Here is a 24,474-nt window from a genome sequence, read left to right as displayed (position 1 = left end):
TATACAGGATTTATATATTATTATTATTATACAGGATTTATATATTATTTTTATAATACAGGATTTATATATTATTATTATAATACAGGATTTATATATTATTATTAATATTATACAGGATTTATATATTATTATTATTATTATACAGGATTTATATATTATTATTATTATTATTATTATTATACAGGATTTATATATTAGTATTATTATTATTATACAGGATTTATATATTATTATTATTATTATACAGGATTTATATATTGTTATTATACAGGATTTATATATTAGTATTATTATACAGGATTTATATATTATTAGTATTATTATACAGGATTTATATATTATTATTATACAGGATTTATATAGCACCAACTGTTTGTTCAGCGCTTTACAATATAACGGGAGACAATACAGTAACAATACAGTTCAATACAAGAGGGATAGGAGGGCCTGATCCTGGGAGCTTACAATCTAGGAGAGTTCACATTATGTGCAGTGGCCTGGGTTTATTGTTTTTGGGGTTTTTTTGCACCACATCGGCACAGGTCCCTGCAAGGCACATAAACAACGATGGTTTTCTATGTGGCTCTTTCGCATCATGATGCTGTGTACATGTGCGCTGCAGTCTGTTGCATTAAAGCACAAAGAAACTGAAAGTAAAGATAGAAAAAAATTAATTGTTAGCATTTTGACCTTTCCAGGGAAAGAAAATCCACAGCAACATGTACAGTGGGGCAAAAAAGTATTTAGTCAGCCACCAATTGTGCAAGTTCTCCCACTTAAAAAGATGAGAGAGGCCTGTAATTGGCATCATAGGTAGACCTCAACTATGAGAGACAAAATGAGAAAACAAATCCAGACAATCACATTGGCTGATTTGGAAAGAATTTATTTGCAAATTATGGTGGAAAATAAGTATTTGGTCAATATCAAAAGTTCATCTCAATACTTTGTTATATATCCTTTGTTGGCAATGACAGAGGTCAGACGTTTCCTGTAAGTCTTCACAAGGTTGGCACACACTGTTGCTGGTATGTTGGCCCATTCCTCCATGCAGATCTCATCTAGAGCAGTGATGTTTTGGGGCTGTCGCTGGGCAACACGGACTTTCAACTCTCTCCAAAGGTTTTCTATGGGGTTGAGATCTGGAGACTGGCTAGGCCACTCCATGACCTTGAAATGCTTCTTACGAAGCCACTCCTTCGTTGCCCGGGTGGTATGTTTGGGATCATTGCCATGTTGGAAGACCCAGCCACGTTTCATCTTCAATGCCCTTGCTGATGGAAGGAGGTTTGCACTCAAAATCTCACGATACATGGCCCCATGCATTCTGTCCTGTACATGGATCAGTCGTCCTGGTCCCTTTGCGGAGAAACAGCCCCCAAAGCATGATGTTTCCACCCCCATGCTTCACAGTAGGTATGGTGTTCTTTGGATGCAACTCAGCATTCTCTCTCCTCCAAACACGACGAGTTGTGTTTCTACCAAACAGTTCTATTTTGGTTTCATCTGACCATATGACATTCTCCCAATCCTCTTCTGGATCATCCAAATGCTCTCTAGCAAACTTCAGACGGGATGGGACATGCACTGGCTTAAGCAGGGGGACACGTCTGGCACTGCAGGATCTGAGTCCCTGGCGGCGTAGTGTGTTACTGATGGAAGCCTTTGTTAAGTTGGTCCGAGCTCTCTGCAGGTCATTCACTAGGTCCCCCCGTGTGGTCCTGGGATTTTTGCTCACCGTTCTTGTGATCATTTTGACCCCACAGGATGAGATCTTGCGTGGAGCCCCAGATCGAGGGAGATTATCAGTGGTCTTGTATGTCTTCCATTTTCTAATTATTGCTCCCACAGTTGATTTGTTCACACCAAGCTGCTTGCCTATTGCAGATTCAGTCTTCCCAGCCAGGTGCAGGTCTACAATTTTGTTTCTGGTGTCCTTCGACAGCTCTTTGGTCTTCACCATAGTGGAGTTTGGAGTGTGACTGTTTGAGGTTGTGGACAGGTGTCTTTTATACTGATAACAAGTTCAAACAGGTGCCATTAATACAGGTAATGAGTGCAGGACAGAGGAGCCTCTTAAAGAAGAAGGTACAGGTCTGTGAGAGCCAGAAATCTTGCTTGTTTGTAGGTGACCAAATACTTATTTTCCACCATAATTTGCAAATAAATTCTTTCCAAATCAGCCAATGTGATTGTCTTAATTTTTTTTCTCATTTTGTCTCTCATAGTTGAGGTCTCCCTATGATGCCAATTACAGGCCTCTCTCATCTTTTTAAGTGGGAGAACTTGCACAATTGGTGGCTGACTAAATACTTTTTTGCCCCACTGTATAAAAGCTTGATGTGTTGTATTTATGTGCTGCATGTTATGAAAGGACTCTGGGGCTAGGATCACACTAGCCTGCATGGTAAGGCCTTAAGGCTACGTTCACACTAGATTTGTCAGCAGGTGTCAGGCGTTTGGGAAGAGTTTTTAACACTTCTGAAACGCCTATGAAAATCTGCACATGGCAGCACACAGCGCTGTTCACATGGAAGCGTTAGCATCACTGCAAAACTGACACTTCATTTCAAGTCAGGAGGAGTTGAAGCCTCCCGTTCAAGTCTATGGTGCCGCTCTGCAAACGCCTGTCAGATGTTTGCGGAGCGTTAATACCATTTAACTTCATTATAGGCGTTTGTGGTGCGGTCTTAACGCTCGGCAAACACCTATCAAACGCCTCAAAAACAAGCATAGGGCATTTGAGGAGTGTTAAAAACGCCTCCCAAACGCCTGTCTAATGCCTGTCTAACGCTATAGGGGCGTTTGGCAAGAGTTAGAAATAAGTCAAGTGTGAACGAGCCCTAAAAGAGAAAATTTGGGGGGGGGTTCCCAAATTATACTTTCCTAGGTGGATACAGCATCTGTCCCCCGCTGGCTGTAGGGTTCCGCCGCTGTGAGCAAGCCGAGGGCAGGACTGTCAGTCACTGCTGTCTACCCCTCCCCCCCCCCACACACACTCACTGGAGCGCTGGGCTGTGGAGGGGGAGGGAGAGCCAGGTGCCGCTCCAGACTCTGCGGTGGATCCCGACTTTAATGTCTGGATCTTTCTCCAACCTGGACCGGCTGAGTGATGTCATCTGACAGCGGGCTTCAGCACACTGTCAGCTGAAAATGGGTCACAGGAGTGCAGAACAAACTGAGCTTCAGCTGTACTTCTCCTCCTTTAAGGCCTGGTTCACACCTATGCGTTTTTCAGTGCGTTTTCAGCTTTGCAGAGTGGCGACAGATGAAAGAGTGGGAATGCAGCCTGCTGTGTCCAGGCTTAGACATCTGTCCCAAACCACAGCTGACCGCTCTGTGTGCGGCTATATGCAAACAGTGGCAGCCACTGTCAGCCCACCATCAGTTTAAATGGACTGAGCGGCCACTGCTGATCGCATAACCCGGTCATTCCAGCCACAGCGCCTCCTGCCTGGAGTTTGCATGTTCTCCCTGTGCCTGCGTGGGTTTCCTCCAGGTACTCCGGTTTCCTTCCACTCTCCAAAGACATGCTTGTAGGTTAATTGGCTCCTGTCTAAATTGTCCCTAATATGTGTATGTATGAATGTAAGTTAGGGACCTTAGATTGTACGCCCCTTGAGGGTTAGGGTCTGATGTGAATGTACAATATATATGTAAAGTGCTGTGTAAATTGATGGCGCTATATAAGTACCTGAAATAAATAAATAAAATATAAAGTTAAAGAATATGTAAACCCAACATTTCCTATTCCTGCTCTGTGCCTGCTGGGCCATGTACTTGTCTGAAAAAGTCTCCTTTTATCTTTCGATTGCTTCCTATGTGTGAAATCCCTTCCAGTCCCTCTGCTCTCCTATTAAAACTGAACACACTAGGCATGAGAGCACAGCATGGTCAGTTCTCTAGCTGTGCTCGAAACTCAGCCTGCTCTCCTCCAATGATCAGACTTTTCCTACACCCCCCTCCCTCCCTGCACAGCCATTCACGGGGAAGACCAGTGTCCCACTGTTTCTCCTCCCCCAGATTTTTTGTGCAGCTGAGAACAGAGGGAATGCGATCTTTATATAAAAAAAAAAAGGGGGGGGGGGGGAAGGTATTTATTTATATACTTTTTATATCTATATACAGATGTTTTGCCTTTCATTTCTATTTTAAACTGAATGGGTTGATTTACAAGGTGAGGGTTCACTGGCAGTACTAGGGTCGTAGGTTCGAATCCAAACCACCTGCCTGGAGTTTGCATGTTCTCGCTGTGTCCCACTGTTTCTCCTCCCCCAGATTTTTGTGCAGCTGAGAACAGACTGATGTGAATGTACAATATATATGTAAAGTTCAGTGTGAATTGATGGCGCTATATAAGTACCTGAAATAAATTCCAGCGGGAAGAATCCTCACATTCTTGCCTCGGTAATCTGGCGGCCGCACCAACCCAGCCAGACGAAAGACGGCTAAAATGTTCTGTAAAGACCTTGCGTATAGGCACATAAATATGCGCATACATGCGTAAAATTCATATATACACGGAATTTACTGCATTCAAGTGTAACATTTTCTGTTGTTATTTTACGGCTCATCGTTGTATTACTGATCTTTACACAGTTGTGTGCATTGTTCCATAGACAGCAATGTGCCTGTGTTCAGATCTATTTAAAAAAAAAAAGCGATTTTAATTTTTTTTTTTTTTTCTACTTTCATTTGCGAAAAACCTAAAATGCAGCATCCTGCCGTGCAGACTAGGGTTGTATTGGCTCCGGCATCCTGGTACAGTTGAGGGTCCCAAATCTTGTGAGAAAATTCTACAGCATTACGTATTGTGAAAGTATTAGAAATTGGCTCAGTGGGTTCAAGAGCTCCCCTCATTTCTTGTGCTCATGTCAGTGTCAAGAAATGGGGGGGGGGGGGGCCTCATCAGTGGGGTCACAGCAATTACTGTATTTTTTTGGGGACAAAGCGATGTTGTGTGACTCCAGGAAGGTCAGAAGCAGCAGACGTGCCGAGTAATATGTGATCTGCCACTGACTGGTTTGATTTCATGGCTGCTCCTTGATGAAAGTCCAGAACGAATATAGCACAACTGTAAAATATCTTGTGTTCCCTCGGCTGCAGGAAGTGACTGATACAGGCTGTGCTTATCGCCTCTTCAGATTGACACGGTAAACATATCTGTCATATCTGGAGACCGGAGCACTACAGGATAAGTCTATTTAAAGTTAAACTCATTAAAAAAAAAACACATTAAAGCAGAACTCCACCCAAAAAGGATAGTTCCTCCTCTTCTCCCCTGCTTCGTTTGGCATGTAATTTTTTTTTTTTTTCTTTTTTCGGAGGAGGGAGAGTGGATACCTAATTTTGACAGGTACCCGCCGTCTTTTCCTGCTCACTCCTGGCAGTCTTCTGGGACACGTGACAGGTCCCAGAAGACTGCGGGACCATTCCCAAAGCGCTGCTCATGCATGTGCTGTGTAAAACCAACAGCCACACACCCTGCTGCCCACAGTTAGGGTGCTGGTACCAGGATCCCGCAGGCTAGTGAAGAACTAGATAATCAAATAAATGTGAAAGTGTCTCCTGCGCCACTACATATACTGATACTATTCAGCGGCCGGCACTAAAGGTGCCACAATCACAACACCAACAGTATTCAGAAAAATAAAAGCACCGCACTGTTTTACACTTTTATTTTAGTGAAGAACTAGCCCACGTGAGGACAGCGCTGGATCCCTGAACAGGTAAGTGTCCTTTTATTAACAGTCAGCAACTACAGGAATTTTTGGGTTTTTTTGTTTTTGTTTTTTTGGGGTTTTTTTGCAGAATGCATTTCCTCTTTAAGTCTGCTCCTAGGGGCATCTGATGTTTTCTTTTTTTTTCTGCCTCTAAACATCCCTGCATGTTAGTCTGTGTGTCCATGCACCTTTTTTAACCACTTAACCTCCCTGGCGGTATGATTATTTCAGATTTTTGGTGCTGAAAGCGGTATTTTGCATGGAAATTTGGCGTTTTATATTGTAGGCTGTAATTTTTAGGAATAACTCACTGAAATCTGTCCGAACAAGAGTCTAGTAAACATCCCGGGGATGATAAAACTTGAAACACGAAATTATAAATTATAATTTAATAAATAATCATAAAAAATAATAATATAATAATATATTTAATTCAATAATATAATCAAACCAAAAACACTGAAATTTGAAATATAGCGCCAAGTTCACACATTGCTGAGCAAAGTCGCAAAATCGTTTTCAGTGTCTGATGAGGAATTTCCCCAACGAATCATTATCACTCAATTCTGCAAGTGGTTCTGATTTCCTATCGCTGTTCTCTAGCCGGTCTAAAACCGCTTTTGACCTAAAGGGACGCTTTTTGGACGCCATGGACTTTTCTCAGTTTCCAGGCAGAAAGAACAGTAAAAATGCAGGCAGGGCGCAGGACAAAGCACTCGGGACAAAATGTATGTGAAATGGTTTGATACAGGAATGTTATACTATGTGATTTTACTGTATTTAGTGAATGTCACTGTTTGTCATTTTCAAATTTCCCGCCGTTCCGTCCCCGTATGTCCCGACGCTCGCAGGGGACGGAACCCGGAAGATGGATGCCGGCATCCGCCGGATTACATTGCCGGGGACACTGCAGGAGGGACATCGCGGGAGCGCAGGACAAGGTAAGTGATCGAGGGATCACGGAGCAGGGCCGCATGGTAAGCCTGAGTGTAGCTCGGGGTTACCGCTTGTGGTACTGAAACTTTACCCCGAGCTACACTCAGGAATACCGCCAGGGAGGCTATGCTCCAAAAGTTTTTACCCCTTTCATGACCAGGGCATTTTTTTTGCTATTCAGCACTGCTCTACTTTAACTGGCAATTGCACGGTCATGCAACGCTGTACCCAAATGAAATTTATATAAAGTTTTTCTTACAAATAGAATTTTATTTTAGTGGTATTTGATCACCACTGGGTTTTTGTATTTTCTTATTATATAAATGAAGAAAGACCAAAATATTTTGTAAAAAAAAAAAAAAAATTTCTACTTTCTTTTATAAAACATATCCAATAAAAAAAAAATTATTTATTCATTAGTTTACGCCAAAATGTATACTGCTTCTTGTCTTTGGTAAAAAAAAAAAAAGCGTATATTAATTGGTTTGTGTGAAAGTTGTAGCATCTATAAACGTTGGTATTTACTGAAACTTGCGCCGCTAAGACACTATACTAGTAATGGTGACCAGCGACATATAGTGGGACTCTGATAGTGTGGTAGGCAAGATGAACTTACCACTTCGCTGTTTCTCTTTTTACTGTCCAGTCAATGAATAGGGGCAGGTTCAGCATGACCTGGGCCCAGCGAAAGTGGGTTGATTGACCCTGGCCATCAGACTGAGGACATCTAGTGGCATAAAAAAAAAGTATTGCAGAGGAAATCTCTAGATTGAAGGTGAACTGTCTAGTCATTTTTTATCTAGTTATTTTTTGGCTGGAGTTCTGCTTTAAAGTAGCATTGCACCCAAGACTGATATTTCAGTTTGTGGGAGATGTTAGAGCGTTCAGCTGACCTTCACCCTAAATCTAATGTTCTCATGCTGTTCCTCCTCCCCCCTCTCTTTAAATTGGATTTTTTTTTATTTATGTTTATAACATCTATTGTGCTACAAAGCGGAACTTCCCTATTTCTTGCCTAGGCGAGAATGATGTCTGGTGTGCACAGATGTGCCACAGGGCTTTGGGTCCCAACTGCCCTGTGGCATATCTGCGCATGCGCAGATTTCCCTGTACATATGCAAAGATAGGTAGCATGGAAGTCCAGAAGCTTCCCCATCCTTGTGCACGCAGGGGGAAAATCCTGCATATGCAAACGTGCCAAAGGGCTTTGCCAGGACCGCACAGCCAGGCAGAACCCTTCAGAACATCTACACATGCGCCGTAATGGCGGCACTGGAGGGGGGACAGAGGACTGAAGTTTCTTTTTAACATTTTCTTGTAGCTCTTAGATCATCACTGACAAAGGAGAGCGCTCCTCCTACATGGGTGAGAAAGGAGCTGAACATTGTGACTGTAATATCTCAACGCTAAAGTCGGCAAGAAATACATTATAAGGCCCCATTAAAATCTTGTGATTTGGGATCACAGGCAGAATTGCTGAGACTTTACTCGCAGTCCCAAATCGTAGCAGAACACACAACACACTCCTGGGTGCCATTGTTCCTTATTGTCACCCCAAACACAGTGTGATTCTGCCGTGATCATCGTATGATGCGATTGCAGCAAACCGCAGGTTTTAAAAACACGCCACGCTTGTTACCTAAAAAGGGGCATGAGCTTCTTTTCAGGAATGCTGGTTCCTGCTGTGCGAAAGTGTAAATGAAGAATAAAGCTGAATTCCAGGGATGAAACATCGTTATCCTTGCAGTGGGTCCCCCTCCCTACTGCAAGGGGAACTGCTTGTTTTGCCTAGAGCAGTGGTCTCCAAACTGTGGCCCGAAGGCCGGATTTGGCCCTTTATCCAGCTCTTGGGGCACTGTTCACCCACTGATATGAAGCACTAATCCTTTCACTTTCACCAAAGATGAGGCACCATTCCTCCTACTGACACCAATGAATGGGGCACTATTCCTCCCACTGATACCAATGATGGGGCACTTTTCCTCCCACTGATACCAATGATGGGGCACTATTCCTCCCACTGATACCAATGATGGGGTACTATTCCTCCCACTGATACCAATGATGGGGCACTATTCCTCCCACTGACACCAATGAATGGGGCACTATTCCTCCCACTGACACCATTGAATGGGGCACTATTCCTCCCACTGATACCAATGATGGGGCACTATTCCTCCTACTGATACCAATGATGGGGCACTATTCCTCCCACTGACACCAATGATGGGGCACTATTCCTCCCACTGACACCAATGAATGGGGCACTATTCCTCCCACTGACACCAATGAATGGGGCACTATTCCTCCCACTGATACCAATGATGGGGCACTATTCCTCCCACTGATATCAATGATGGGACACTGTTCCTCACATTGATACCAATGATGGGACACTGTTCCTCGCACTGATACCAATGATGGGACACTGTTCCTCCCACTAATACCAATGATGGGGCACTATTTCCTCCACTAATACCAATGATGGGGCACTATTCCTTCCACTAACACCAATGATGGGGCACTATTCCTCCCACTGCCATCAACATATTGGGACACTATTACTCCCACTGACACCAATGATGGGACACTATTACTCCCACTAACACTAATGATGGGACACTGTTCCTCCCACTAATACCAATGATGGGGCACTATTTCCTCCACTAATACCAATGATGGGGCACTATTCCTCCCACTGCCATCAACATTGGGACACTATTCCTTCCACTGACACCAATGATGGGGCACGATTCCTTCCACTGATACTAATGATGGGGCACTATTCCTTCTGCTGACACCAATGATGGGGCACTATTCCTTCCGCTGACACCAATGATGGGGCACTATTCCTCCCACTGACACCAATGATGGGGCACTATTCCTCCCACTGATACCAATGATGGGGCACTATTCCTCCCACTGACACCAACGATGAGGCACTATTCCCTCCATTAATACCAATGACGGGTACTATTCCTCCCACTGACACCAATGATGGGACACTATTCCTCCTCCTTATTGCCCACAGGTACTAAGCCATTTTTAATCTGACTCACCACCAAGCCTGAGACAAGGTCTGCTCCCACTGATGCTGGGGAGTTTTCTTCTCCCACTGGCTACAGTCCGGCCCCCCTATAGTCTGAAGAACAGTAAATTGGTTCTTTGTTTAGAACGTTTGGAGGCGCCTGGCCTAAAGGAGGATGTGTAAGGTGACATACTTACCTTATTCCTCGCTCCTGCAGGTGACCTCCTCGTCATGCGATTTGGTATCCTAAAGTCTCTTCATTTCCCTGCCCAACCAGTCACAGTTCTCTGATATCATTCTGTACAATGTAGTACCTGCAGTCCTCCATTGTACAGAAAAATGCTGAGGGCCCTCACACAACCTGGAGGTGCCAGACTACAAAGGAGAGCGCCGGCTGCTAGGGGAACAAGGAATAGGGTAGGTATTATATTTGTTGCCTCCAAGGTAAAACAAGCAGTTAATGCTTGCAGAAGGAGGTGGGGGGGACTTGATCCCCAACCTTCAGCTTCAAGCCAGTGTTTCCCTCCCTTCCCCTCTCCACTTTAAAACCGAAGTATCACTTTTTTGGTGGAGTCTCTGCTAACAGTTATCAGTAAATTGGGTGATTGTAGCAGGAAGGGGTTACCGGAGGTTCTCTAGGAAGCACTTTCCAGATACAATAGCGCCTGTATTGCAGCTGCCAGCGTGCGTGTTAACATTGGGGAGATTTCCAGGAATTTATTTTGACACAACTGCTGAAATATCCATTTATGATCATCATGAGGAGTCCTGGGGGGAGCATTGTATGTAATGTGTTTTACAGTGAGATACACGAGGAGGACATGGGGGAATACGGCCTATTCATCTGACACTTCCTGCCACAGCTGCACAGTAACCTTGTACTCCGCCGAGATGGATGAACAGAGTGCGGATGAGACCTGACACTGGGGCTTGTACAGCTCAATGAGGATTAGGTGACTTCTGAGGAATTCTGCACACAGTGTAGATCCAGCTAAGGGCCAGGGTCTGATCACAGTGCGTCTTCACTGAGCATACTGTATATCGGGGTCTCTAAACTTTCTAAAAAAAAGGACCAGTTTACTGTCCTTCAGACTTTAGGAGAGGCGGACTGTGGCCACCAGGAGTAGAAAAAGTCCCGACATCATTGGGGAAAAAAAACGATGCCCCCATCTTTGGTGGCAGTGGGAGGAATTGTGTCTCATCTTTGGTGTCATTGGAAAGAATTATTCTTCATCGTTGGTGTCAATGGGAGAAGTTGTGCCCCATCGTTGGTGTCAATGAGAGAAGTTGTGTCATATCGTTGGTGTCAATGGGAGGAGTTGTGCCCCATCGTGGTGGCAGTGGGGGGAATTGTGCCCTATCATTGTTGGTGGCAGTGGGAGGAATTGTGCCCCATCGTTTGTGTCAATGGGAGAAGTTGTGCCATATCGTTGGTGTCAATGGGAGAAGTTGTTCCATATCGTTGGTGTCAATTGGAGAAGTTGTGCCATATTGTTGGTGTCAATGGGAGAAGTTGTGCCATATCGTTGGTGTCAATGGGTGGAGTTATGCCCCATCGGTGGCAGTGGGAGGAATTGTGCCCCATCAGTGGCAGTGGGAGGAGTTATGCCCCATCGTTGGTGTCAATGGGAGAAGTTGTGCCATATCGTTGGTGTCAATGGGAGGAGTTATGCCCCATCGTTGGTGGCAGTGGGAGAAATTGTGCCCCATCAGTTGCAGTGGAAGGAATTGTGCCCCATCAGTGGCAGTGGGAGGAATCGTGCCCCATAATTGCTGGCAGTGGAAGGAATTGTTCCACATCGTTAGAGTCATTCAGAGAAATTGTGCCCCTTCATTGATGTCAGTGGGGGCAATTATGGCCCATTGTTGGTATCAGATGAATGGCCCCAAGGGGCGGCTAAAAGCAAGCGAAGGGCTGCATCTGGCCCCTGGCCTGCAGTTTGGAGATCACTGCTGTATATTATCATTTGTCAGCTTACACAAAAGTGACAGTCTTTTGGTGGATGCTGGAGTGTTAAAACGAACCCAAGAGCATTTGCACAGCATACTTGCAATTTATGTCAAAATGACCTGATAGTGTACCCTCCTGCAGCAATACAAGGTCTGTGATCAGTCCACTGCAGGTCGGCCAAAATCTTCTCTGTCTTCCTTCCGCTCAGCTTTCCCCCCCGTTTTGGCTTCGATGTAATTTCTTTGTGAGCTAGAGATGCTTTGTCCCAACATCTATCTCTGTTCTCAGCATCTTGCAGATTCCAGGATTGGGTAGGGAGTGTACACTGCACTGTCAATGCATCATTAGCAGATTCGTAGACTAAGCGTCTTCAACCGAGAATCTCTACCTGCTGGCACGTTCTTTCACTGTAAGTTTAAATCTGCTATAAAGAAGACTCTTCAAATCTTATAAAAGTGTTCTGGTCCCCAGGGGACAAAGTACATCCCAGCTTCTTATGTGCTGTATGAGGTTAGTTGTGAGTTCAGACAGGACGCCCCTCCTTGCTCCAAGGCCGTCCAACAACGCAGCTATCAAAGAGACAGTGGCTTCGACAAACAGCACTTTTCGGCTCAGGTACTTGGCCAAGACAAGTGTCTGATGGAGAATGCAGGAGAAAGAGAGCTTGGCAGCTAAAATGTTCTAGGCAAGAAGGAAAGTGCTTAGAGGCAGAGAAATGTACCAGTTTTTAAAGCAGCCATCTCATTGCTAGCTACATGGTTGGAAAGACATTGAGGGATGTCCTGTGGTATCTCACAGCTGAAACCAATTCACTGGTGGTCAGTGGGAAGAATACCCCTTACATTGGTGATCAGTGAGAAGAATACCCTTACATTGTTGGTCAGTCAGAAGAATGCCCCCTTACATTGTTGGTCAGTGGGAAGAATGCCCCCTTACATTGTTGGTCAGTGAGAAGAATGCCCCCTTACATTGTTGGTCAGTGGGAACAATGCCCCTTACATTGTTGGTCAGTCAGAAGAATGCCCCCTTACATTGTTGGTCAGTGGGAAGAATGCCCCTTACATTGGTGGTCAGTGAGAAGAATGCCCCTTACATTAATGGTCAGTGAGAAGAATGCCCCTTACATTGGTGGCCAGTGAGTAGAATGTCCCTTACATTGGTGGTCAGTCAGAAGAATGCCCCCTTACATTGTTGGTCAGTGGGAAGAATGCCCCCTTACATTGTTGGTCAGTGGGAAGAATGCCCCCTTACATTGTTGGTCAGTGAGAAGAATGCCCCCTTACATTGTTGGTCAGTGGGAACAATGCCCCTTACATTGTTGGTCAGTCAGAAGAATGCCCCCTTACATTGTTGGTCAGTGGGAAGAATGCCCCTTACATTGGTGGTCAGTGAGAAGAATGCCCCTTACATTAATGGTCAGTGGGAAGAATGCCCCTTACATTGGTGGCCAGTGAGTAGAATGTCCCTTACATTGGTGGTCAGTGAGAAGAATGCTCCTTACATTGGAGGTCAGTGGGAAGAATGCCCCTTACATTGGTGTCAGTGGGAAGAATGCCCCTTACATTGGTGGTCAGTGGGAAGAATGCCCCTTACATTGGTGGTCAGTGGGAAGAATGCTCCTTACATTGGTGATCAGTGGGAAGAATGCTCCTTACATTGGTGGACAGTGGGAAGAATGTCCCTTACTTTAGTGGTCAGTGAGAAGACTGCTCCTTATGTTTGTGGCTTCTCAAAAGAATGCTCTGTTTACAGTGGTGGTCAGAATGCCAACCTTTAAAACAGCTAAAAGTTCATTGGTGTCATTCAGCTTGCTGTGCCAAGTGGTGTTGATCCAAAAACTATGCAGGCACTGTCAGGTGGGAGGTCAGTCAGCCACATCTCAGGGAACTCCTTGCAACTTCTGGAAACCTAGAATTCCACAGAACCCTTGTTGAGCATTTACCCCTTCGCCACTCCCTCGGCAGTTACTTAAAAGGTTCTTTAGGGAGGAAAGGGGAGAGATGGAGGAGCTTGGCCAGCTTAGACAAAAATTAGACACTCCAGAAGAGGAGAGAGCTATGTCCGACAGGGAGGGTTGGGGTTGTGCTAGAGAATTGACAGGTAGAGCGGTCAAATTTTCTAGCATGTTTAAAGGCACGTTGCAAGTGAATAAAGTCCATTTATGAAAAAGAAAAAATGCTGCAAGTGACCACCTGAGTTTTTTTGTTGACAGGGTCTTGTTTTGGTTTTTTAATCTTGATATCTGTTTGCATTCTGCATCCTTTTGCAAAACAAGCATATCGCTGCAGGTATATGTAAATAGAGGTGCGAGCGCCTTAAACGTAAACCAAAAAGCTGCCATGCACAAAAAAGGTAACCAATATCACCCTAAAACATAAATATTACATAAGAGTGCAGCGCTTAATAAAGACAATTGATAACCAAGCAAAACAATAAAATCAGTATCCGAATAAAATTAATTAAATGATAAAAACTGATAAAAATAATTTTAAAAAGTTCCGATGTATAATCAATATATCTAGGAAAAAAGGTGACTCTTGTGCTCTGGTGACTCTGGACCCGGTATCGGTGCAATAGTGGTAAAGGTAATGCGCACTCACCGGACGCGCATGTATAATGCGCCTTATGTTAATAATCCAGATGTCATCGAATTGGAAAGGGTCAGAAAAAGGAAGGTCTTCCCTCTAGGGGATGTTTGGTCCTCAGACAGGATACTGAGGGGTTGGTACAGGTGGTCCTCGTCCTCTAGGGCTCCCCCTTTCAAGAACTTGATGTTGCTCACTGGGTATGCAGATATCCGCTATAGATATAGTGATTCATCCTGAAGCAGTGGGTCTGTAAATTTAGAGAGCTCCCCCAGGGGGTAGGGACAAGGATACTCCCATATTGTAGTAGGTATAAACAATTTTATTGTGATGCATCAAAGGATAAAATGACATAGTGATCAATCAAGACTAACCATCTGATATTTAAAGATGGCCACCGGAGCTCCACGTTGCTCCGGCGGCGTGGCGTCACAGCGTGATGTGGCTCCTCCTGACGCGTATCATGCTCAAACACATCCTCAGAGGGGGGTCGCCAATCCAATCCCCCAAAAAAGGGGGAGCCCTAGAGGACGAGGACCACCTGTAGCAACCCCTCAGTATCCTGTCTGAGGACCCACCATCCCTTAGAGGGAAGACCTTCCTGTTCCTGACCCTTTCCTATTCGATGACATCTGGATTATTAACATAAGGCGCATTATACATGCGCATCCGGTGAGTGCGCATTACCTTTACCACTATTGCACTGATACCTGGTCCAGAGTCACCAGAGCACAAGTCACCTTTTTTCCTAGATATATTGATTATACATCAGAACTTTTTTATTATTTTTATCATTTAATTAATTTTATTCGGATACCGATTTTATTGATTTGCTTGGTTATCAAATGTCTTTATTAAGCGCTGCACTCTTTTATGTAATATCACTGCAGGTAGTTGACCCTTTATCCCGATGTTTATCATAAAGTTGTACCAATTTGCTGTACCATATTTACATTATTGTAATACAACCACAGATGTATAAATTCTTCCTCTGGTAGCTGTGCCTATTCCACTTCTGTCCCTCAGCCTCCATATAGAGCAGGTCACTGGAGGTAGAAATCTACTTTTAGAACACGGGAGCTTCTAAAGACCTAATGACATAGTGTCTGTTACAGGCTGCATGTTACGAAGAATAATCAGGGATAAGCCGGAAAGAAGATAAGAAAAACCAAGAAGAAATATTAGGTGGTACAAATAGACCATTACATAGTTATTACATGTCCTACCTCACCGATGGTGATTGGTCGCCAGCTGATCCTCGGACTTCAAGTATTATGTGTTCTAATGAGGACACTTCCTATCCACTTTGTTATATCCACTTTTATTGGTTTGATAAATGACCCCCATTGGGTCCACACAGCACCACTGGAGCCAAATATGGGGCCAAAGTGTAGAGGTGGTGGCTGTTTGTCACAAACTGGTGACCTAGTGCCTATGGGTGTCATCTGCTGTCACTATGGAGGCTTGGTAAATTGGGCAGCCAGGTTGAGAAGCTAGGAGTGGACATTTCTGTGTATGCGATTGGATCCTGATGGTGGTCCTGGATGACTAGATTATATTGAGGGTGATTGATGGGATGGGAAGACAGGGGTTAAAGTAGTTTTTAACCTCAGATATTATTATTATTATTATACAGGATTTATGGTGCCAACAGTTTGCTCAGAGCTTTACAATATAACGGAAGACAATACAGCAACAATGCAGTTCAATACAAGAGGGACAGGAGGGCCCTGCTCCTCGGAGCTTACCATCTAGGAATGAAATATGAACAAAGCATAGCCCTCTATAGTGTGTACTTGTCTCAATCCAGAGCATTGAGTCATTTCTGTCTGCTGCCTTGCTCCTCTGCATCAGTCACTTCTGACAAATTTTCCTGACACCAAGAGAAAAAAAAAAAAAAGCCAACGGTGAGCTCCAGCACACAGTCTGCGATTGACAGCCTCAACTCTGTCCTTTTGTGCTGTGTCAAGGGGGGAGCGTGTCCCTTCCCTACAGTCGCCTCTCACTGTGCTCTGTAGAATGTAACTTCAACTCCACCCCCTGCTTTCTGAACTCACAGACAAGCTGTATAAATTCTGTACATTGAATGGCTGTACAGAAGAGAGGAATGTAGATAAACAGATACAACGTATGTAGGAGGATTTGTTTCATGACAGTCACTTTACTGGTATATGTACCACTTCAAGCCCCAAGGTCAAGAAAGTGACGGCCTGTGTAACAAGATAACTCCACAGAAGGAGCTGTCTTTAAAGTGTTACTAAACCCTGCATTCACTATATCCGGTCTCCCCGGACCCTGCATTCCCTATATCCGGTCTCCCCGGACCCCGCATTCCCTATATCTGGTCTCCCCGGACCCTGCATTCACTTTATCCGGTCTCCCCGGACCCTGCATTCACTTTATCCGGTCTCCCCGGACCCTGCATTCCCTATATCTGGTCTCCCCGGACCCTGCATTCACTTTATCCGGTCTCCCTGGACCCTGCATTCCCTATATCTGGTCTTCCAGGACCCTGCATTCACTATATCCGGTCTCCCCGGACCCAGCATTCACTTTATCCGGTCTCCCCGGACCCTGCATTCCCTATATCTGGTCTCCCCGGACCCCGCATTCCCTACATCTGGTCTCCCCGGACCCCGCATTCCCTACATCTGGTCTCCCCGGACCCTGCATTCACTATATCTGGTCTCCCCGGACCCTGCATTCACTATATCTGGTCTCCCCAGACCCTGCATTCACTATATCTGGTCTCCCCGGACCCTGCATTCACTATATCTGGTCTCCCCGGACCCTGCATTCACTATATCTGTTCTCCCCGGACCCTGCATTCACTATATCCGGTCTCCCCGGACCCTGCATTCACTATATCTGGTCTCCCCGGACCCTGCATTCACTATATCTGGTCTCCCCGGACCCTGCATTCGCTATATCTGGTCTCCCCGGACCCTGCATTCGCTATATCTGGTCTCCCCGGACCCTGCATTCACTATATCCGGTCTCCCCGGACCCTGCATTCACTATATCTGGTCTCCCCGGACCATGCATTCACTATATCTGTTCTCCCCGGACCCTGCATTCACTATATCTGGTCTCCCACAGTACACAACATGCAAATGCAATTATTTTAGTAAATATAAACTCTTAAATACCTTTTCTCATCAGCAGTTAGAGCAGTCTTGTGACTTTTATCAGTGCTCAACAGAGCACTGGTTAAAGCATGTATAAGGAGTTGTCATTTTGCTCTAGGAGGATGCAGGACCCCTGACCTCTGTCTTTACAGTGCTGATTGGCCCTGTGCTGATCACATGCACTCTCCCAAGAAAAAAAAAACAACCTCTAGCAATACACACCAAACTGAACATGTGCAGAGTGTCTCCACACGCTATGTCTTATCAGAAGATAAGAGGGGGACACTGGAAGAAGGGGAGGATCAGAGAATACAGGATTAAACAGCCTTTTTACACAATGCAGAGGATTAACTCCTTAGGTTCCACAGTGAGTATAATAAGCATGCTTTACTGCATATACAGACTGATTTTACTGCTGTGGGTTTAGTAACACTTTAAAGCCATAGTGAGCCCCTTGTGGTGTCTGCTGTCTGCCTGAAATTTCAGTTTTATTTCTTTAAAATAGTTGAAAGGTTGATTCAACCAGTTAAAAAATGTCCTGGCCTTAGAGGAAGTGTCAAATTATACTTTGGGGAGTATTTATGAAATATGTTCATTGCTGTTCATCCATTGAAACTGCATTTAATTTCATTCTGTGTGAATGGGGCATGTTTGAATGTACTCTGGCTAAATTCTCTGCAGATCGAATGTTATTCAGTGAAATAAAATAGAGTGAATGCAGAAAACCGCATTACGGCCACGAGATGGTGGTGAGTATCATAGGAATTAAAAGGAACTTTGCTCTGTTTCCCCCCCCCCCCCAAAAAAAATGGGCCTGTATATGTATTGTATTTGTTGTGAGCACTTCAACTCGGCAGTCTTAGTTATTCTCAAATTTCAGAACTGTTGTAGTCGGATATTCACAAAAACATTATGCTAACTTAAAATCCGTAAAACGTGAGATAGTGTGCAAAAACCATCCAAGGAGCATAATCGCAAGTCACCTCCCTGATCGCTCGCTCTCCACAGAAGGTCAACCCGTAGATTTTCTATAATCCGCCTCGGAGGTGTCAGTCCCTGTGAAGTCACACACATACATGTACAATCTATACAATCTATATATGTATGTTTCTGTGGATTGCTGAGGGAAGTGTTTTATAGTCCAGCACGGGAGCACAAGAGAAAGGTGTTCTGTAGTCCACCAGGGGAGAACTGGATTGGTCTGACAACACTTCTTGGGATTGCAGTGTAACAGGGACAGAGTTGTTGTCTCATCACAGGAAGTTAGGATGTCACTGAATTTCTTCATCACTTTAAGAGGGGTAAAGCTCCATGCACACTAATGTTTCTATAAGCTCAAAAAAATGCTGGATGAAAAACACTGATAATAGCGTTTCTGTGCCAGCTTGTAGTAGAGTTTTAGAAGCGTTTAGGGGTGTTAGCATTTTATTACCATTTTGGGGAGAAAAAAAAAATGCTCAAAAAAAGCTGTTAGGAATGTTTTAGTAGTTTAACCCCTCGCCTACAGGGCACTTATACCCCCTTCCTGCCCAGGCCAATTTCCAGCTTGCAGCGCTGTCGCATTTTGAATGACAATTGCGTGGTCATGCAACACTGTACCCATATGAAATTTGTATCATATTGAGACAGAGCTTTATTTTGTCGGTATTTAATCACCTCCGGGATTTTTATTTTTTCTTAAACCAAAAACCACTGAAAATTTGGAAAAAAAAAATGTTTTTTCTTAGTTTTTGTTATAAAATTTTGTAAATAAGTGATTTTTCTCCTTTACTGATGTGCGCTGAGGCTGCAGTGATGGGCACTGATAGGCTACACTGATACGTGGCACTGATGGGCACTGATGAGGAGGCACTGGTAGGTGGCACCGATGGGCATTGACAGGCATCACTGATAGGCGGCATTGACTGGCACTGACTGGCAGCACTGATAGATGACACTGATTGGCATTGATAGGTGGCACTGATGGGTGACACTGAAAGGCAGCTCATATGTGGCATTGATGTGCACTGGTAGGCACTGATATGTGGCACTGATGAGCACTGACAGCTGGCACTGATTGACAATAACAGGTGGCACTGCTGGGGCTACACTGATCATCAGGGCACACTGATCATCAGTGCTCTGATGATCAGTGTACATGTCCCCTCTGAGGGATGCCGATTACCGCTCTCCTCTCCAGCTGTCAGTGTGACAGCTCATGAGGAGATGTTTACATATGATCAGCTGTGATTGGACACAGCTGATCACATGACCGAGCCAACATCTTCGGCTCTTTCCGTGGATCGGTGATCCGCTGTGTCTGAGGGACACAGTGCACCGCCGATTTCCGCGCTGCACGCCCCCTGAGCCACGCATGGTGAGAATGAGAGGACATCATATGACGTCCTCCCAGAACGAGAGAACCACCTTGCGCCCGTTATTGGACTATATGGCGGGCAGGAGGTGGTTAATGCAGGCCATAGACGGCTCGAAAACCGGCTATTTTTTTGTCCGATAAACAAACATCAGTTGTTCGTTAAACCGACGTAACCACCAATTATTACGAAAATCGGCCGAACAAGTCATAAAGTTCACCCCATATAACAGGCAGAACTTCTGTTCCTTCCAGGTCACGGCTCATGCGCATATTTATTTTGTAAAAACGATCGTACGATTTGACCATCATTGACGCGAAAATCGGTCGTTTTCCACAAATTTTCCAACATGACCGATAATCCAAAAGTGGAAAAAAGCGGCCGACAAATTAACCCACTAACAGTGCGAAAATCGGCCGATTTTCCAACCGTCTATGGCTGGCATAAGGCTCCATGGACACTAGCACTTTTTTAAGCTGTTATAGGCCTTTTTTTTTGTTTTTTTTTTGTTTTGTTTGTTTCTAGAAGCTAGTGTTTTCCTATGTGTCCATGCATACTGTGTTAGGCTAGAAGCCTATTTCAAGTGTCAGCGTTTAGGACAGAAAATAGTTGTTTTTGGGAGCGTTTTTTCGGCAGGAAAAAAAAATCGCTAAACTCTCCTAATAGCTTTTTTTTCCATGGTTTGTTTTGTTTACATGTATTGTAAAACCACTAATAAAACACTAATGCTCCTAAATACTACTACAAGCCAGCACAAAAATGTTGCTATCAGCTTTTTTCATCCAGTGTTTTTTTTTTTATTTTTTGCTTATAAAAAATGCACAAGTGCATGGAGTTTAGGAGCAATTCAGATGTTTTTTTTCGGCCAGGAAAACGTTCCCAAAAAACTTTTTTTTTTCTGCTATTTTTTTTCTGCTATTTTTTTTCTGCTTTTTTTTCTGCTTTTTTTTTCTGCTATTTTTTTTCTGCTTAACGCTGAGCCTGGGTTCACACTGATGCGGTCCGGAATTTGCAGAGTTTGCTATGTGAATTCCACACCACATCAGAATCGCACCCAGTTCATGCGAACCGCTGCGGGTGTGTATGTTAAGTCACAACACCCCGAAATCGGTCCACAAAACGCAGTGCGATGTGCAGAATTGGATCGCATAGGTGTGAATACCCATGCGATCCAATTCTAGTGCGGACCCAAAAAAGGGTCCTGCACATTCTTGGTGCAGATGTGGTGCAATCTGAGCTCAAATCGCACCGCAGACAATTCACATGTGATTTGCACAGGAATGCTTTGCGGTTCCTGTGCGAATCACATGCAATATACCGCACCGCATGAGTGTGAACCCGGGCTGAAGCTAAAAAAACGCTTCTAGAATAACATAGTGTGCACAGTCACACAGGGTAATACTATTGGCTTTTAAGCTCCTAGCAGCTAGTTGTGAGCGTTTTTTGTTTTTTTTTTCGTTTTTTTTGGGGGGGGGGGGGTTTCTGGTGCAGAAAAAAATGGCATTTTTTGTGCTTTTGGGAGCAATTTGTGAGCAAAATAAAACGCTGAACACTCCTAAACGCTACTAAAATGCACTTACGTTTTTTATGGCTTTTTTCTCTTCCCCTACGTGTACTGTAAAAACACTAATAGAACACTAATGCTCCTAAACACTACTAAAACACTACTACAAAAAAAACGCTAGTGTGCATGGAGCAGCACAATGGCTAAATGGTTAGCACTTCCGCCTGGCAGTACTAGGGTCGTTGGTTCGAATCCCAGCCACGGCACCACCTGCCTGGAGTTTGCATGTTCTCCCTGTGCCTGCGTGGGTTTCCTCCGGGTACTCCGGTTTCCTCCCACACTCCAAAGACATGCTGGTAGGTTAATTGGCTCCTGTCTAAATTGTCCCTAGTATGTGTATGTATGAATGTGAGTTAGGGACCTTAGATTGTACACCCCTTGAGGGTTAGGGACTGATGTGAATGTACAATATATATGTGTAAATTGATGGCGCTATATAAGTACCTGAAATACATAAATAAATGGAGCCTCATTGGTCTTCCCAGTACTGTGTCTGCATTAGAAAAGGAGGAAGTATATATTTGTCCTGAATCTGATTTTTGCTTTTTTTTATCCTAATTCGTTACTTTTTCTTTCTATTTGTTTAATAGAGAACTGAATGCAAAATCCAAGGAGCTGCTTCTCCAGATCTCCGAAGCTGAGAAACCTGCAGGCAGTGAGTATGGTGATCGGGGTTCATATCTGCAACTAGTACAGAGATCTCCACAGGCAAAAGGGAGATGGGACGAGCCGCGTGTTAAAGCTGAACTCTGGGCAACTAGTTCCGCAAAAAAATAAACCTTTCCAGGCAAAACATTAAGGCTGCTTTACAGACCCCCCCCTTTTAAAATGCTACTTGCCTGTCAAGCCTCTGGCTTCAGCTCTTTTTCCATCATTCACCAAGAACAAGTACGTGTGTTTATAGAAAAGGAAAAAAAAAATAAAGTGTGTGTGTGTTTAGCACTTCCTCCTGGCAGTACTAGGGTTGTTGGTTTGAATCCCAACCACGGCACCACCTGCCTGGAGTTTACATGTTCTCCCTGTGTCTGCATGGGTTTCCTCCGGGTACTCCGGTTTCCTCCCACACTCCAAAGACATGCTGGTAGGTGAATTGGCTCCTGTCTAAATTGGCCCTAATATGTGTATGTATGAATGTGAGTTAGGGACCTTAGATTGTACACCCCTTGAGGGTTAGGGACTGATGTGAATGTACAATATATATGTAAATTGGCAGCGCTATATAAGTACCTGAAATAAATATATATTATACACATACACTGTATATAGTATATCATATCAATCTACAGTATACAGCATTATAGATTATTGTATGTACTATATATTAACCTACACTATACAGGGTTATAGATTATACTGCGCACTATATATTGTATAATTATCTACATCAGGGATGTCAAACTCCATTTCACAGCGGGCCGTATCAGCATTATGGTTGCCCTCAAAGGGCCGGTTGTATCTGTAAGACTAGATGTCCAGAGAACCCCACCCCCCATTACATCAGATGTCAAGATTATCACACCCTCCCTAACATCACCATGCACCCCCTTTGGGGGCAGAGCTGGAAAGCAGAAAGTGCAGGGTCTGGAGGAGGACCAGAGGAGGAGTGGAGTCAGTTACCACAATTTGCTGAATGCTGAGACCAGGGGAGGCAGAGTTGAGGGGGTGCTGCAGCTGCACTGAGAAGTGCAGGATTTGGCAGAGGGGTTCTATTCTCCTCTCTGTTGCCGACTGCTGAGAAAGGTGGGGGCGGAGACAAGGGGGTTCCTGCTGGAGAGGTGCAAGGGCCACATGAAATGGTCTGGAGGGCCAGATTCGGCCCACGGGCCTTGTGTTTGACACCTTTGATCTACACCATATAGAGTCTTATCAATTAAAATGCAAGTTATTAGAAATGATAACTTTAAATCATTTATACTAGCTACATAAATGACCACAATAGATATATCCCTGTCATCCAGGCAGTTAATGCAAAGGTAATTATTCAATCTTCATTAATTATTCAATATCCAGTAATTAATCAATCTTCAGTAATTAATCAATCTTCAGTAATTAATCTCTAGTTATAGCCCTTATACCAGGCTAACCTACTTGGCACAGGATGGAATGTTGTATGTGAAATAGGATGGATGTGTATATAGTGCAGGGGATATAACTGCCAAATTGCTTTTTTTTTTTAAAGGTCCCCCCCTGACCTGGGCGACAGTCCCTTTAGATCTGTTCAGGAAGAACCCATCGGGGAGGCAAAGCTTTCCACTCAGCTCTGCATCTGGATTGGTCAGCGCTCAGGTAGGTACCCAGGTGTTAAAGAATTGTAATAACTGGATCAAAGTTTTAGTAGGTTATGTAAAGCGATTTAGAATGAAGGCGTTCCATCAGATATTTTCCAGCTCTCCAGCTATGGGGAGACTGCGTGCTGTCATTTTGTTGCTTCTACTGTGGCAGGATACATAGGGATTGCTTTACTACAGGTAAATAGACTGTGCAGTTGTAATCTGCAAGAGCAGTTGTTCCAGAGCTTAGTAAATGAGGTAGAGCTTCACTTTGCAAAGATACCCAATCTCATGCAAGGAATAGTTAAAAAAAAAAAACAGCATTTTTGCTCACACATGATTGGATGATGGAAGTCAGCAAAGCTTCTTCTCATTTACTAAGCTCGGGAGAAACTGCTCTTGCACAGTACAACTGCACTTTGCAAAGTGCACAGTCTATTTGCCTTTGGTAAATCAATCCCATAGAATCATAGACCAGGGCTTAAAATTTCCACTCGCCTGCTCGCCAATGGCGAGTGAAAATTATGGTGGGGGCGAGTGTGTACCCCAGGGCCGTCTTGCTGAGCAGGCTCGGTGTGTGTGTGTACGTACATCTGTCTGCATGTACATGTGTCTGTGTGTATCTGCATGTGTATTTCTGTGTATGTACATGTATCTGTGTGTATGTGTGTCTGTACGTGCCTGTGTGTGTATACATGTGTCTGTATATGTATGTACATGTGTCTGTGTGTATGTGCGTGTGTATTTCTGTGTATGTACATTTCTGTGTATGTACATGTATCTGTGTGTATGTGCGTGCCTGTGTGTGTGTATACATATCTGTGTGTGTGTGTGTACATTTATGTTTCTGTATGTGTGTGTGTGTGTGTGTGTACAAGTGTCTCTGTTTGTGTGTGTGTGTGTGTGTGTGTATGTACATGTGTGTGTACATG

General features: G+C 44.3%; 1 protein-coding gene across 2 annotated transcripts in view; it reads left to right on the top strand.

Annotated features, from left to right (window-relative positions):
* Positions 1–24,474, top strand: part of C2CD2 (C2 calcium dependent domain containing 2) — a 234,808-nt gene that overhangs the window by 151,197 nt on the left and 59,137 nt on the right. For both annotated transcript variants that reach the window (XR_016315248.1, XM_089691885.1), the window contains exons 9-10: positions 21,863–21,927; positions 23,452–23,558. Coding sequence is in view for 1 of the 2 variants with exons in the window: in XM_089691885.1 (XP_089548011.1) it covers positions 21,863–21,927; positions 23,452–23,558 (172 nt within the window). In the remaining variant the exon portion in view is untranslated. The remainder of the gene's footprint in view (positions 1–21,862; positions 21,928–23,451; positions 23,559–24,474) is intronic.

The sequence above is a fragment of the Staurois parvus genome, unplaced genomic scaffold (genome assembly GCF_062004578.1).
Source record: "Staurois parvus isolate SC_StPar_1 unplaced genomic scaffold, SC_StPar_1.0 ptg000574l, whole genome shotgun sequence".
Lineage (NCBI taxonomy): Eukaryota > Metazoa > Chordata > Amphibia > Anura > Ranidae > Staurois > Staurois parvus.
Note: the sequence above shows the minus strand (reverse complement) of the source record. Positions and strands in the feature narration are given on the sequence as shown.